Source organism: Sphaeramia orbicularis, chromosome 24 (genome assembly GCF_902148855.1).
Source record: "Sphaeramia orbicularis chromosome 24, fSphaOr1.1, whole genome shotgun sequence".
NCBI lineage: Eukaryota > Metazoa > Chordata > Actinopteri > Kurtiformes > Apogonidae > Sphaeramia > Sphaeramia orbicularis.
In genome coordinates, this window is record NC_043979.1 from 36,677,960 (window position 1) to 36,695,573 (window position 17,614).

The following is a 17,614-nucleotide window of genomic DNA, read 5'->3' on the forward strand; positions in this document are numbered from 1 at the left end:
CCCTCTTTCTTCTTTTTTATTTGTACCTCGCTCCTCCGTCAAGAAACGCTCAGACGTCTGTACGTTAGGTAGAGACGGTTCATAAAGGGAGGGAGTAAAAGATGGCAGGAGAAAAGACTCAGACTAAGATTCTAATGATGCGCCCGCAATAGTGACAAGTTTTTTTTTTCTTTTTTTTTTCCCATTTTGGAGGGACTATTTACCCGTTGGTGGGGTCACACTAGGTTGATGAAATGACACCTCCCTTTTGTGCGTGGGGGAGGGAGAGTTTGTCAGGTTGTTATTAAGTCTGATTCAGCCAATTGGCTCAGAGTGGGAACCCCGTTTGTGTGAGCGGACACGGAGATAAAAAGTTGACAGCGGAGAAGAATAGAGTATTTCCGTCCCCTTGCTTTGTGATGATTACTAATTATCCGGCAGCTTAAGGAGGCCAGTAGCAGAAATTCACTGATTTCATAATTTACCAGAGCTGTCGTTGAATACTCAGTCAGCCAGCGATGGCTTGGATAGGATGATATGCAATTCCTTTCTTTTCTTTGATAGAATGGTGGAGATGATGATTATAGTTTGTGCTGTACTCCCTGACATGAATCCTGTTGATGTTTTACACTATCTGGAAAAGTTTGAACTCTGCATCAGAAGTTCACCCCTGCTGTAACACACTTGAATAGCTGCGGGAACAATAGATCAGCGCAATAGACCATGAAGTAGTGACATAAAATCATCAAACTGTCAGAGGAGAGTAAGATGTCTGCTGCCTTCTGCGTTGGCCCGTTGTTCTTATTTGCTCTCTGGCCTTTTTATTGTTTATACAGTGAACGAAGCAGTGACACAAAGCTCTTATTGTGCATTTTTAATTTAGCATGAAAGGTAGAGAAAACCAGATCAACAGAAACAGTTTTATAATGACGACACATACGCAGCATGTCAAAAACACAGCAAAGTCCTCCTCAACAACTCAACCGGGGTTTCCCTAATCCGAATGACAAATGGCATGGAATAACGAATGACCACTAGGGTTAGGGTTAGGGTTAGGGTTAGGGTTGGGTCATTCGTTATTCCATGCCATTTGTCATTCGGATTAGGGAGGCCCACTCAACCGTTTCAAAGAGAATGAGAATGTTGTCTATGGCACCTTTTAGGAGCTCTTTTCTTGGGACCTGAGTACACATTTCGTTTTTTCATGTGCTACATTGAATGAATGACAATAAATGAACCTTGAACCTTCTTGCTCTTTAATCCTGCATATAATTAATTTTTGAATGAACTTAAACATTTCTGCTCTTAGTTGATGCATTCATGCTGCTCCTTTTGCCCATTTTAAGTCACATTTCGCTGTTCTAATCTGAAATGTGGAATCTGGGAAATTTTTAGAAGATGAAATGTTGATGGTTTATGAAATATTAGAAATACAGACAATAACGACTGACTGTTTCATCAGCTTTGTTCTCAGGCGTAGTTTTAATAGCACAGTGACTGGTTGATTAAATCAGAATGAAAGTTGGTTAGAAGTCTGGCGTATCCCTTCTCCCTGATCTTTTTTTTGTCAATTTGTACATGTTTTCTCTCTCAATTTGTATACAGTTACTGAAATTTATAAAATACAGTACGTGCATGGCAGTGGGTCCAAAACTGCTCTTGATATTATACATGTTATGCTCTGTAACATAAACTGCTTTTCCAAAATTAAAAAATAAATAAATAAAGTCTGGCATATGCACAGTTTATTAATTATGAAAATTCTGAATAATTCTGCATAATCAAACTCTGAAGACTCTCCATCAGGGTATGAATATGTAATATTTATATGTGTTATAATTCTAATTGCTAATATATAATTTAGTTTAAAGACATATTTCCTTTTTATTCCTGTTTATACACATCAGTAATTACCTTTGACCAGGTGCAGTAATTTTATATTGAATCCCAGTTACACTTTATCAATAGTAAATCACAATCCTTTCATGAGAACAGGTATAAATATTTTATTTTAACTTTATGGGCAACAGTGTGTATACTATTTTCACATTTTTTTGTATATTTGTGTTTGTGTGTCCTTGCATATGTACAGGAATACTGCCACACCATCTGCTTCGACTCTGGGATTGACTACAGGACGTTGGACAAGGCTGCAGCGGGGAAACTCTACTACCTGTAAGAGAACACACATACAGCCATATTCCAAGTCTTAGGTCACACTGACTTTTATTAATTTCTTGAAGACTTACCCATAACAACATGCCTAAGATATGATATATAACATTTCCATATTAAAATGTGTATAAATCACTAGGCCTATGGTTTTAAGTCCTTAAAAAGTAATGCAGTATTTTTGTTAAACACCTTGAATTAAAGCTGTAAATCCACACTTCAGTCACATCTAGAGTGCTTCATTTCAGATCCACTGTGGTGGTGCACAGAGGTAAAACTACAAAAATACTTATGGGCCTGAGTCTATGTATGTTGTTGCTTTGTGTACTTAGATTGTAGCAAATGTCTCTGCCAATGTTAAAATTCAGACAAATCTCTAATTTTATTCAATATAAATATGTTGTGTGGTTACCTATTAATGGCATCATACACTGTTGCCCATAAAGCTGGAATAATTTTGCACTTTTTGTCCCCATTTATACATATCAGTAATCACCTTTGACCAGATGCAATGATTACATACACAGTTACAGTCCCAGTTCCACTTTATCTGTCAAGAATAAATCACATTATCACAATCACTTCATGAGAAGAGGTAAAAATATTTTATTTCAGCTTCATGTGCAACTGTGTATAATTTATACTGCAACTTATACATCCTCTAATATGAATAGCACTTAAATACATGACCTTCTTTGGAAACATGATTTCTGCATGACTCATGTCAGATAGATTTTTATCAGCACTGGCAAAAAACTCCCATGCCACTACAAGACATGATTGACTACTATGTATTTTCTTATTGTTTTGACCAACCTATAGTGGCATAAATTACATACAGTTCTCTGCATTAAAATGAGTCTTAATCCTCATAATTATTAACTTACACTATGGAGATTTTGTAGAAAGTCTTTTATGAATTCCACAGCAGAGATAAGAGATATTAAAAAATAGAAAAATCCATTCCAGGAGTGGATGACATAAATGGGAAAAGTAGAGGCATATGAAAGAATGTCATAGGATGCAGGAAAGACAGAAAAATATCTTTTGAAATGGAACAAATACCTGGAATCTTTAGATTTCAAAGACTAAAGGCTAAGAGGATTCACATTGAAAAGACAATGATCACATACACACTTATGTGCGTATGTGTGTATATTATGACTGAACACCTCTGTGTTGATATTTATGGTGTATGTATATATTATATACGTGGATACTCAAAGTTGTGTGCGGGATAAAAAGCCACTATATCGATATGAAGACCCCTTCTGGGTACAGGTGGGTAATTTACCAATGCTCTATTGTTAATATTTGATGTGTGATGATGTGATATGTTTGGAAAAAAGAAATAAAAAATACAAGTCATAAAAAAATAGAAAAATAAACACAAATCTCTATATGTAGTATAAAAGAGGAGTAATATGACTTGAGATACACTGAAGATACATTAAGAAAAATAAGTAAAGCACTGTTGCATACTATGTTAATATTAATACTGTTGCTATATTAATATTTATGTTATAATAAATTATGTATACATGTGTATGATATGCATGTTGTAATAAATTTGCATCCCCATAATGTAATAACTGCCCAGATCACACACACCACAGTACTGAACACATTTGGATCCTCTGTTTGTTGTCCAACTCAGCTTAGTGGTTGTCCAGAGGTCTGGTAAAGAGTAGACATTAACCTGCACCCGCAACACACTCGCAAACATACACACACTCAGGAAATGTTTGTGCACATCAGCTACACTGTTTTTTTAAAAGGGCAGAAAGAGAAGGCAAACAGATGGATAAATGGGGAGAAGCAGAGTGGAAGATTTACAAAGGCCTACATTACCTTGAGAGATACATGAAAAAAGCGAAAGAGGAATCAATAGAATATGAGAAAATGGCAGAGCTTTAAAAGCTAGTTTTCTATTTTCCTCATTACATATAAGCTATTAGAAACACACACACAACACACACGCACCAACAGTGTGTGAATGACACTGCTGTTGCTCATTGCTGTATTGGAGCTTTCAAGTGCTTTCGTCTTTTCACTGTATGTAAATAGAGTGCATCACACCCTTTTACCTGGAGTTAAAACACAAGCACACGTACAGACACAAACACACACTTTACAATCTCATTTTGACGTGCATTCATGGGCTAATGCTTGTGTTTAGAGCCTAACATCCTGTTTTTTACTGATGGAGTGAAAAGCTAAGCACCTCCCTCTCATGCACCCTTTGCCGCCACCGTTTGATGTAGCCACTTCAGCTTTATTAATTTCATATCCTTTCATTTATTCTCTATTTCATTGCCTCTCTGGATGTCTGTGTCTTGTGCAGCACAGGGGAACTTGGTGCAGAGGCCGCCTTAGATGCACTGTTTGACGAACTGGCCTCACAACAAAGAAGTGGTAAGGAAGTTAATGGAAAATACCACTTTTTAAGATGTGTGCACACAGACTGGGTTGTTAAATAAGACTCCCAAAAAGAAGACAGTAAGAAAATAACTCAGGCACAGCATTAGGACATTGTTGATTTATAGCATGGAAAAAGCGGTGGTTAGTACAGAGTTATGTAATTAAATGAAAATAAAACCATATTTGCCTAGAACTGGTGTTACATGTGGTGATTGTAAATTTATTAATCCTTGCACATTTCTATTTCTTGCAACACATTCACATGGGATAAACAAAGTGTTTTTACTCAAAAATACTGACACCATTCCCCATTTCTGATATCCAGGTTACTATTCAAAGATAGAAAAATGTTCCTTACTGTAACTGCTATCCATCTCATCATCATCTGAAGAATTGAAGTTTACTGTTTCAGTGAATATTCATCCTGTATTCCATCCAGAACCCTTCTAAAACAGGCTGAATAAATTTGCAATAGAAACAAAAAATGTTGCAATGGCTCTTATTATCAACTAATATTATCACAGGACATCTGTGTTTGCTGAAATAGTTTTTCTTGACAGCTTTTTGAAGCAATTAGGATCCACAGATGATCTCTAAAATTATTAGAGACAGGTAATGCTATGCAAATAGGGCTTAAGTATGCTTATAATTAGTTACAATAACTAACAAGTGGTGCCAGGTACAACAAACCCCGCCCCTCGCACATATTGTAACTTATTTTGGTATTGATACAGCTAATGTCATCATGTGTATGCTTGTATATCAGTTGCCTCTATATATGTGCCAAGTTTGAAGTAAATTTAAACAAAATTGATGTTTTTATATACATTTGAAATATTGCCCTTAAAAGTAAAAGGGGGGGAAGAATGTAATGTAATGACAAATATTCTTGGTCACTGGGAATCTATAAACCAAATTTGGTATGAATTCATCCAGTAGTTTTGTTGCTACAGACATTTGAAATTTTGCCCATTATGAGTAAATGGGGAAAAAAAAAGTTTTTAAAAATTCATTAAAAAAATTTAACTTTGACCTACTGATCCCAAAATGTAATCAGATATGTTCTTGGTCACTGGCAATCTATAAACCAAATTTGGTATGAATTCAACCAATAGTTTTGCTGCTAGAGTGTTAACAAACAAGCCAACAGAACCAAAAACAAAACAGCTTTGCCTCCCCTTTGGGGGGGCGGGGTCAACAAATATTAATGATGACAAAACAGGTTAGATCCAAATTATCCCAAATTCTTTTAGGCAACACATATATGCACAGTTTTAAGAAAAGTGCACTAAAATATAAAGAGACGACATCATATCACAAAACCATTTAAAGTGGTCACACATTACAAAATGCAATAATAAAAGGAGGGAGGGACCTAAAAACTAATAGAATCAATGGAAAGCACAAGCAGTTAGACAGAAGTAACTAAAATAACTGATAAGGTAAATATGATAAATAAGTAAATAAATGAAAAGGAACACAGAATGGTAAACTAAAAATGAATATGAATGCTAAAATAGGTACATTAGATTTAATGGGATAACTTGTAACCTGTTACATTTAACCTTTGCAAGTCGCCCAAATCCTGCTCATCTACTGTAATAATCAGCTCAATATCGAGTAATTATGAGGCATTTTCCATACGCTTGTGAAGTTCTGCTGCACTCATTTCCAATGAAGGTTGTTCTTTTGTTTCTGTAAAATAAATTAATTTTGTAATTATCTTCAGTGAAGGTGCTCCCTAATTCAGCTCACTTCCTCCATAAAACACTGTTGTTAAAAAATTTCCCACAAAAATGTCAAATCTCAAAACTGCCAGCTGTAGAAGTGATGTAAGATCTAATAAGATTAATATCATAATATACTGTAAATGGATGTCATATCACGGCGTCAACCAGACCTGAGTTTTGGCTTAAAATGTTGTGTTTCCATAGTGACAGGTCCTCGGGTGCTCACAGTGCTGGGCAGAGATGTGACTCTGGAAAAGACCTGTGGCTCCATCGCTGACTGTACATTTGATGAGCTGTGTAGCAGAGTAAGTATGTAAACTCAGCTTAAAGGGTGGGTTTGGATTTTATTTAGAGCAGGTCACAGGGTTCCACTGTCATGTTTCTACAGTAGCACAAAACAATAAATATAAAAGACAAATAGGGACTATCCTCTCATAATACATTACCTTTGCACTGCCATTGTACCAGGAGCAAAGCTGAATGGTCTGTTGCTGTTTTTGTACGTTTTGTAAGTTTGATGCTTAATCTTACATCTGACAATTAACCCATAAAGACCCAGTGTTACTTGTGGTGGAATATAAAACATTAAAATATCTAAACACATACAAAAGAATATGCTACATAGAAGTAAAGCAGGACTGTCTGGATGATCTAAATCTTGGCTACAAGCAGGTATCTGTTAGTTTAGAAGTTATTTTTATTTCATGAATTATGGGGAACTCAGAGATATCAGTCAATAATAAGTGCCCAATGGAAGACTTAAAATTGTGCTTACAAGTTTACATACCATGGTAAAATTTGTGAAATGTTTTCCATTTTTCTCTATAATGATTGTACTTTTTTAGATGCTTTGTTGTTTACTTTGAATCCCATTTAAATTAGATAGTAGTCATGTAACCATTAAAGAATGGTACACATTTTACAAAGAGTTACAAATGAATAAATACACATTCCTAATGCTAATGATTGATTTCAACAGTAGATAACTGTAATTTTCTTCAGCTAAATTACACTCATCTTTGCTTTGAGCTGTTTTAACTCCACCACCAGTGACTCTGTTCTTTGGATTATTTACTAGCATTTTGTTTTAATGGATCCCATAGAGTAGACCAACAAAAATACAGATAATGACTTCAGGCAGGAATGAAACCACAGATATCTCAGTTAAGACCACCTCAGAACCAGGACACTCATAGATAGGTCTTTACACAGATACACTCCTACGTACAGAATCCACTCAGCACTAATCAAAAAATGCTCAAATTCGAAGCACTTCTCTTGCCTCTTTATTGCCTCTGTGGTCTGTTTCTTCCCTCCTCTATGTACTTATTGTTCAAGTCTTTGCTCTCAAACTGAATCACCGTCCCTCCATCTCAGTCCTATTTTCTGCTCAATGTCAAAAAGCAAGTCTATTGACAATTTTGTGAATAGTTGTGCTTGTTGTGCCTCAAATAAAGCACCTTGGTACAGTAATCTAGAGACTGTGTGTGTGTGTGTGTGTGTGTGTGTGTGTGTGTGTGTGTGTGTGTGCGTGTGCGTGTGCGTGTGCGTGTGCGTGTGTGTGTGTGTGTGTGTGTGTGTAAAGTCTCCAGCCTGATGGACAGCAGTGAGCTTTTGCAGGCATCTGAGCTTCAAGGCTTCTTCTTCCATTTGATGTATGTTGGTACAGTCACATTAATTTTGAGAGCAATAATCCTGAATGGCATCAAACCAAGGACAGAGAGTAAAATGACATCCGCCTGAGCTTTTTTACGCAAGATGCCTTTATTGTACAGTTTTCATTTTTCAGCACAAACGCACAGAATACAGTTTGCACACTGCATATGTTTACATCTTTGTTTGGCAGATGTGCACACCTGCCACAATGAAGCTGTTTTACTTATTGGTTTGTGCTGTTTTAATTTAGAAGTTCAGTGCTTCAGTGAAGTTGGTGTATAACTTTATTCCAGTGTGTAATCTCCCGTGTTGTTGCAGCCAATGGGTGCCGTGGACTACCTGGAGATGGCACAGGTATTTGACACTGTCTTCATCCGCCATGTTCCCATGCTGACACTGGCCCTGAAGAACGAGGCCAGGCGCTTCATAACCCTCATAGACAACTTCTACGACAACAAGGTATGTAGTAGACAAACCAGAAATGAGCTTCTTACCAACTTCTTACTCATTATTTATTTCTTGCTCCTTGCTCTTTTATTTACAAATTATCCATTTCTTGGTGATCAATGGTTTTTTTATTTCCTCCAGCTATCCATTTGTCTGTCCCTTATCTTTTTGTTTCCAGAGCATAACTGGAAAATTATTCAGTATTTTTTCATGACAAATGTGTTTAAGTGGTGCCTCCTGCTATTTAGCAACTTGTGACTTATAAGAGGGAATTAGAACACAGTAATAATTTTGTTTCTGCAGCATTACCTGAAAATTACTTTAGTTTGTCAAACTCAAATTTAGTTCAAGAGCCACAAACAGTCCAATATGATCTCAGCTGAGCCAGACTTGTACAATGATATCAGTGAAAAAAGTATTACACTATGAAAATATTTACATATGGATGTTTCTATTAAAATGGCACCTGAAAGGAGGACAGAGGGGCTAAAAATTCAAAAAAAGATGTAGACTAATGTTGTGAAGCAAGTTTGGAAGCACTTTGGGTGAGTTTTAAAAGATAAATATTTACTGAGATAAAAGAGAAACTGTTTTTCAGATAAAACACATTTTTTATATTATATTTATATTATTTTTATACAAAGATCTGCATGTAACACGATAAAAAAGGACACGAAAATTATGTGCTACTTTTTTTTTTAATGTCTTTTTATTCTCTCACAGGTACATTTTGGGAATTGAACTAATTATACAAGGGAGGGTGTTTCACAAAAATGACAGCTGTTGCAAAATCACTTATGATTTATTTGTGTTTAAATGGGCAGGTTCCACATGTAACACCAGTGGACACGATGGGTTATGCACGAAACCTGGAATGAGACTGCTGATTCATGAAAAACCCACATGTCTGGATTAGAAAAACCACTAGGATCATAAAATTTAACATAGTGTCTTTATTTATAGTGATATATAAGACCATTTCAGCTTTTCCAGTCCTTATTTTGGTCCTATTTTTGACCCGAGTATTTTATTAAAAATTCATTAATTTTGGGATGGCTCAGAGCAAGAGTATGATTTTTTTGCATTTATCTGAGGTCATCATTAGGTACATCCTGGGGGGAAGTATGTCTAAATTTCTCTTTTATTATTGTGTCTAAAAAGCTGGTACCCATCTACAAAGTCTCCTTTCAAAAAATGTGAATAATAGGACATAACATAATCACGAATAACCTGAAATTTCTTAAGAAAAGTAAGTGAAATTTGAACAGTAGTATGCCTCAGCTTAAAATTTACACACTACAACTTACAGACTTACAGTGGCTCTACAAATTCACAAAACATTTAGTAACAGGCAGAATGTTATTATAATTGCACTTACTTCTCAAAGACATTTCAGACTATTTGTATTTTTTCATGCTATTCACATTTTTTTGTGAAAGGATAGTTTGTAAATGTGAACATTTTTATGCAATTTTTTATTTTTACACAAAAACAGTGAAAAAATTGTCATTATTTATAAGTTATTATTAGTATAGTATTTTACTGGTCTGATCCACTTGAGATCAGAACTGGACCCTTTGACGAGCTGGTTTTGGCCCTCAGGCCAGATGTTTGGCACCCCTGGTTTATAAATGGTGTCTTTTGCCATCCTATCTGTCCATCTGTCTTGTTTATATTTATGTTGTTGACTGATTCAAGGTGCTGTTATCACTGTGCAAAAGGTCAGAAGGGTGTATACGCCTCTGACGCTCATGTTTCATTGAGAACAAAGTAAAGAAAATAATAGATTGCTCAAGTTCATAAAGAAATTTTCATAATCAAAGTTATCACCATGAATTAAAAATGAAAAACAAAGAAAAAAAGATGATAATACAAGGGGAAAAAAATAAACAAAATGCTCTTTTCTCAAAAACTGTTCATTCAATTGAAAACAGACACAACAACAAGGACAAACAAACTCATACAATGGACAAAAAGTGCAAAATGACAACAGCACTGTGAGCTATTTATCTGTGTATGTAGGTGTATTAGAACTGTAATGACCACAAACTGCCAAAGGGGCCGGCCAAGTGGTAACGGATGGACAGCCTTACTACATTTTTGTTTGGCCTTTCACAACTATTTATAGCAGAAAGATGAATGGTACCTCATTTTGCAGTGAATAATGAGCACTTTCAGATTTGTGATTGAAAAAAATGTTTTAACCTATTTTTTTTGCTTACAAACAGTTAAAAAAAAAAAAAACCTTGGTAACGGATGGACAGAAAATTAACATCTGTTTTTTGACCATTTTATAAAACCTGGATTAAAGTGTAGTTCCAATTTTCATCAGACTGTAAAATCTTTACTGTTGATCCTCTAGGGTGTCTATTTTGCAAAACAGTAAACAGTTTGTATTTTTCCAATATATAAGTGCATAAAACTTTTGGTTTTGGTAAGTGTTTGGGTAACGGATGGACAAGGGAAAATAATTATAAGTTTCAATGTTTTTTTCAGCATATTTATTAGTTTATACATTGCATATATGATATCTATAAAGTCAAATACCTTAATAAACTAATTAAATACATTAAAACATATATTTAGCTCAGTTTATTAGATATTTGTTACCACGCCAAAAATAGTAGCAAAAGATTCTTAAATTGACCTTCCAACTTATCATAAGTATAATATATGTCCAATAGAAGAGGATCAAAGTTATGCTTTGAATTGCACTGACGGACAAAGAATGCAAATATAAATTTATGCTAAATATAATGCCATCTAAGTATTTTTAAAACATTTTTCTAAAAAATTTAACTTGTGCTGAACACTAGAAGTAATGTACTTTCAAAATATATGTCTTCAAAAGGTGATTTTAAATTCATTTTTTGATCCAGATGTTACCCTTCCCATGACCAGCCCCTAAAGTTTGATTAAGATTCTTTAAGAAACTCAGTGTCTTTGGTCCAGTTGACAACAATGTTAATTTTGGTCATATTAATTACAGCAGCTCTTGGTATTTTAAAGCATTTTTGTACCAAATCTAAGTTGAAGAAATGCTGCAACAGGTTTCTACAATGAACTACTCTGTGTTATCAAGATTGGTGGTAAATTTGTGTCCATTTTGACATGAGGTCTTGTATCCTAAAATCTTATTTTCTAATTTGTCTTGATTTTGTCCTAGGAAACAGCTTTTATTATGAATTTTAAGCTAGACTAATTATGACATTTTATCCCTTTTTTAAGGAGGGATGGGGGTGGGGGTTGGATGAGCTCAGCAATTCTTATATGAAAGATGTTATATGAAGTTTCTGATATTGTTACAACTCAGCATTGACTTCATTGCAACAGCTCACTGTGCTCTAATTTTATTTTATTTTTTCCCTATTTATTGTGTCAAACAAGAAATTTGACAGCACACAAATGAAATCATCTCACGCATGCAGTAATGCACCTTGAACATGTAATAAACATGTACGTTTCAGTGTCTACAGACAGACTTGATAAAAGTTCTCAAAACAAACCACACATTTCCATGTCCAGGTGAGAGTGGTCCTGTCAGCCGCTGCCCCTTTACACCGGCTATTTGTCCACTCTGGGGGTGAAGATGAGAGGGACCGACAGCTGCTGGACGATCTGGGCCTCAGAGGGGTGAGATCACGTCACATATGAACTCAACATGATGTTCTATGTAACGAAGCTTATTGTATAGCAGATCTGTCCTTTTTTTTTTTTTTATTAGGGTTTCTTCCAAATACAAGTACATTTTAAACAAGGTACAATGAGATGCATATGTATATACTGTAAGTTCCTGAAAGGGGAAATGTAAGATGAGTGAATAAATAAATACACACATAACAAATGCACCAAACCAGACAAGACAAAACAAGGTAACAACAGGAGAGAGAAAAAAAAAAAATGCACAAAGGATGTCATATGCTCTGTTTTTTGTTTTTGTTTTTTTTTACCTATTTATGATGGGTTATTTTTGATATAATAGTCAATGAACGGTTGCCATGTTGAATAAAATAAGCCTACTTTGTCCTTTAGGGAGTAGCAGACATGTCCTTTTAACAAAACACACAAACCGCGACTGTATATATTAATTTCACTGTATCGCATTTCTAACAAAGTCCAAAACAATATATTTCTGACTGGGGATTGATCAGGTATCAGTTTTCCTTATTAGAAATCATCATTATTAGACAGGCAACCTCTAATACAAGAAAATACACTATACCATATACGTGAATTTGATATCCTCCATCATGCACCGTCCTGTAGTGTTACTGAAACAATAGCTGCAACACTTCAATAAGCAACAAATGATATAATATTCCTCACCACTGGAAAAGCTATTGAGGTCTGTGTGAAGTATGAGTGGAACCCTATTAACTGTCGACCCCCATCTTACTAATGTTTATAACTTTAAAACACAACAACTAATAGTCTGTATTGGCCTTCCTTCTGTTCATCTGAAAAAAAACATGTGAACTGTGTGCAGGGTAATGTAATTTTGACACGAATGACAGGAGATGTCACGTGATCTAAGAATTTTTAATGAACAGAAAAAGGTCTTAATTGTATTGATTGACATAGTAGAAAAACTGTATCCTCCCATTGCCTGGTGAACTCTCTGTATGACTGGAGTGCACGTCACATCACATGTTTGTTCGAACCTATTACTGTCATGTTATGGCTCTTACAGTTAGAATTTTATTTTTAAAAAAGGAAGCAGTGTTTAAAAAAATTGGCTTGTTTATTTGTAATCCCTGTTTTTACTGTAGTCATTTATCTGGGTCAACCAAACCCTGTATTAAACAAATCCTTTATTACAAATGATTGATATGAACATGTACACCTGACAGTAGAATAAGCCACAAATCTAAATAGATATCACGTCATGCAAAAAACTCTAGGCATACTATGGAACTGCTAAAATATTTTTAAAATGTGACACAAGTTTTACTCCAATACACACCAGTGGGGTGTTTTTTCTGTCCATTGTGTACATTAGATCTGCTAACCCTGCTTTTATCGGCTCCACTTTTCAGGAGGCAGCGGAGCGTCTGACTCTGTTCACAGCAGAAGAGGAGATCTTTGCCTTCCAGAGGACCGTCTCCAGGCTGATGGAGATGCAAACTGAGGAGTACTGGACTGAGGGAAACCGCAATCGTAGCAGGGAAGACATGAACACTTAATAAACATCTGCAATTAAGCAGATGAACATTTACCTCCACTCCACACGACTAAGTACCTCAACAGCTGCTAATATGAGAGGAATCTCTTACTTTGTACACATGGGAACAATACTTGTAATGTAAAAGTTGAAGAAAAAGCAAAAGTTTAGCCCAGATCATATGATAAACGGAACAATTAGAAACTTCTGATGGCTGATACTTTCCTTTGGATCTGGCATTTGTTCATATAATGTGTGTGTTTTATACCTTCCTCCTCTTTCAGCCTGTTTTGTCTTCTCCTGTGAGGTCCACTCTCTCCCCCTTGTGGTCTTAATGATTTAAAAGTATATGCAAAGCTTTTCACAGTATGAAGCACAGACCCAGCAGGTGCTCCCTTTAAAGACAGACAGGAGTGTGTCTTCCACAGCAGTTATTTATCGCCCTCTAGTGGGTGAATGTAAAAAGGGTAAAATAATCTGAAGGCGTTTATGTTTAATAGACTGTACGAAGTTTCGAATTAAACCTCAAGTCTACAAACGCTGGTGTGAATATGAAATACTGACTGATATTATACTGTTGTTTTTTTTTAATGAGGTTAGAGTTAAGTTTTCAGGGTTATTATGGGTATCTTTAGATTAAATTAAATTCATTTCAATCTCATTTTTCATTTGGACAAAAGCCAGTGGCTTTTGAACATTGAAACACCTGTTATTAGCCTTCTGGTACTCACATAAAAAGGACAAAAAAGCTGTAGAGTTTGTCTGAGGCTTTCACCAGTGCAACCATCCTGCAATGCACATGTGATTTATGCACAGTATTTACTTAATATCATTATATTTGTGGTGTGGATTCTACACCACAAATACTAATTCTTCCTACAATGAATGCTATGGTTTCACTTCAAATGCTACTTAGTTTTGGAAGTTTAGGAATTTGGTTTATTTTAGTGAAAGCAGTGGGAAATGTAACAATGTAGGTCAGCACTGGAGCCATGCAAGAAATGTTGTGCATTATACAATTATTTGAGATGCTGTTACTGTTAAAAGATTTTTTTTTACAATAGTGTGGTTCTTGAAACTCTCCTTATTGGCCTGTGGGGGGCAGCAGAAGGCAATTTATTGGTGCGTGGTTTGTTATTACATCCATCTAAGGATGAGGTCATCCTAGTGCACCGCAGAAACCTGGACTTACCCAGCATGGCCCAACCCACACCGACTGTTGGAACAGCAAGCAGCACCTACTGCATCTAAACCAAGAGCTTTATGTAAGATGCTGCTTATGTAACAAGTGTCCAAGCAGCCAGAACCATGAAACGAGAGTAAATGGATAATCTAATTAGACTCAACAGACAGAAAATGTCTGAGTGACCAGTCTCTATGTGCAGGTGTGTGGGTGTGTGCATGCATGTGATGTGTATCATTAAAAAGTGCATGAGTAGGCCGCAAGTCTATCCCACAGTATCTGTCAATTAAATAAAAATCCATCAGGGCCTTTTCTGAGGCCTTTAATCCAATCAGAGCATTACGTTGTTTGGGGGAAACATCAGACACAAACAGAGATGGCTGCCATGCTTTGTGATTGTCTTAATTGGATGATTCACGCTGCCTTAGAGGGGTGGTCTTGGTCTCGATCCTCTCTGGACTGCAGGCTCGATGCCCCCTGCGAACTGGTAGAGGAGGAAAGACTGTTCACTTTTCATTCTCTCGTTTTCCTATCGGATCTGGTAAACATGACAGAAACCATGCATTGTACTCAGACAATACCAGGCAGATGAGGTATGCTTAAATTGTACCATTGTGTAATCAAGGCCTCTTTTCAGGAGGCTCCATCTGAAGAGAGATAATGAAGTGTTTACTTGTGGCTGTTTGAAATAAAAGATATTCTCATAGTAATGGTTTGGGCTCCTGTGTTTGCTTGTTTGTGTGTCTATTCAATATTATCACAGCACTCAAGTATGTGGAGTGAGGCTGCTCATCTTAGTGCAGAATGAACTGGACCACAGCCAAAACTACAGCGAGATATTTGAGGGAGACTCATGCCACTTATAAGTATAACCCAAAAGACAAAATATTAGCATAGTATTTAGAAAACAAGTGCATGATGTGTATATATATCCGAATGAAAAAGCAAAACCATATGATTTCCATCATTTAAGTACCTTAAAAAGCATTATCACTGTCTTTTTGTGTCACCATGTACAGTATTTCTGCACGTACAAACACACACCCAGACACCCTAACCTCTCTTTACATCCCTTTAACTCTATAGCTCTCTGTAAACTGCTGCATCAGGTATTCTCTTTGATGTGAAGGGAACAAAAACCATCACACAATGTGTGTTATGTGTAGACTGACTATCTCCTGTAATCCTGTACAGTACAGACTCCAAATCCAAAATGTCTGCTGCTCCAATCCACCTCATTCAATGAGCATCAGTGAAATAACAGAAATCAACTTATTTTTAAGCACCATCTTTCTAATATTTAAACATAGGAATAGAAAATCCCAGAAAGAATACAGGGGCAATATTAATCTATTTAATACATATATATATTAAAAGCCTCATTTTTGATATTTTAGTGAGTATTTGTTCACCAGAATTACAATTCCCATATCATCACAAAATATATATTACATAATTGATCATTCCTATATATCATTGGATTGTGTCATCGAATACCACAGCAGATATAGTGAGTAATATTGAAGTGATGGTCGGTTGTGTTTTGCCGTGAACGCGCATTCCTGCACACGACCCACGAGCACGCGCACCCACACGCACACCTCGCAAGGTACCCGGGTCTCGGTGAACAAAGAAGACGTGGACGAGGATGTTTTGATCCACTCAAGCTGGAGGAGGAGGAGGAGGAAGAGGATGTGGAGGAGGTGTACATGTGGGTTGTGGACCATCTAGGATTTCTCTCCTTATCTGTGGCTAATAAACGGGATGACGTCATTTTGGACAGAGGCGCGGAGGGGGCGTGGCCTATTCGCTCTGACAGCCGTGATTGACAATCTGGCTCTGGGATTAAAGGGGCAATCAACTATTGATACATAAAGCAGGAAGGTTAGTGGGAATAAAGATGGATTGATGAAACGTCTATGTATATAAGACCATGAAATGAGGATGTTTTACACGTTTGTCAGTATTTATTCAGTTATTTAAAGCTCACACATTAAGTATATTTTTATTCTTATTTATTTATTTGTTAATTAGGTGGGGACATTGCACATTAATGAGCATCTGGATTGAGAAGACAGCATCCAAATACACCGAATTATACCAAAAATGATAATTTACATCTGTAGTCCATGCAAAAGTAACAACAACAAAAAAAATATCATTAATAAATACAAATAGAACAATGAAGCGGGAAGTGACAAGCATGGAAGGGACAGCTCAGGTTGAACGTTCTGGAGACGAAGTGAGAGAGGTCAGAGTAAGATGGTTTGAACATGTGCAGAAAATGGATATCAGAAATGCTAGAAGGCAAAAAGGAGATTTATGGAAATGGTGAAGAGGTACATGCAGGTCGAAGATGCAAGAGACAGGGTCAGGTGGAAGCAGATGATCTGATATGGAGACGCATAAAGGCAGATGCACAAAGAAAGAGTAATGTGCTAGTAGTAGTAGTGACATAAATGCAGCTACTTAAATGGACCTAACCCTAACCCAAAGATTACAGTTTCAACATTTTACATAAACCAAGAGGTGTGTGGCAACCATTTGGATCAGGGCTGTCAAACATACGACCATCTTAAAGGTCCAATGCAGTTTGTGGGATGAATTTGTGAAATGCAAAATTTACACTGAAGATATTAACCGTCAAGGGTGTCAAAATCATTTTAGTTCAGGGGTCACATACAGCCTAATTCGATCTCAGGTGGATCAGACCAGTAAAATACTATCATGATAAACTAGAAATAATGTACACTCCAATTTTTTTCTTTGTTTAAGAGTAAAAAGTAAAATTAGGCCTACATTTGCAAACTAACTTTTCGCAAAAATATGAATAACTTGCACAAATATGAACAACCTGAAATGCAT

General features: G+C 36.1%; 1 protein-coding gene across 1 annotated transcript in view; it reads left to right on the forward strand.

Moving 5' to 3' along the window:
• The window catches only part of afg1lb (AFG1 like ATPase b), a 36,896-nt gene extending 21,450 nt beyond the window's left edge, over positions 1-15,446 (forward strand). The window contains exons 8-13 of the mRNA XM_030129098.1: positions 2,072-2,154; positions 4,496-4,566; positions 6,507-6,607; positions 8,277-8,417; positions 11,931-12,038; positions 13,442-15,446. Coding sequence (XP_029984958.1) covers positions 2,072-2,154; positions 4,496-4,566; positions 6,507-6,607; positions 8,277-8,417; positions 11,931-12,038; positions 13,442-13,588 — 651 coding nt within the window. The 3' untranslated portion in view covers positions 13,589-15,446. The remainder of the gene's footprint in view (positions 1-2,071; positions 2,155-4,495; positions 4,567-6,506; positions 6,608-8,276; positions 8,418-11,930; positions 12,039-13,441) is intronic.
• The last annotated feature ends 2,168 nt before the right edge of the window (positions 15,447-17,614 follow it).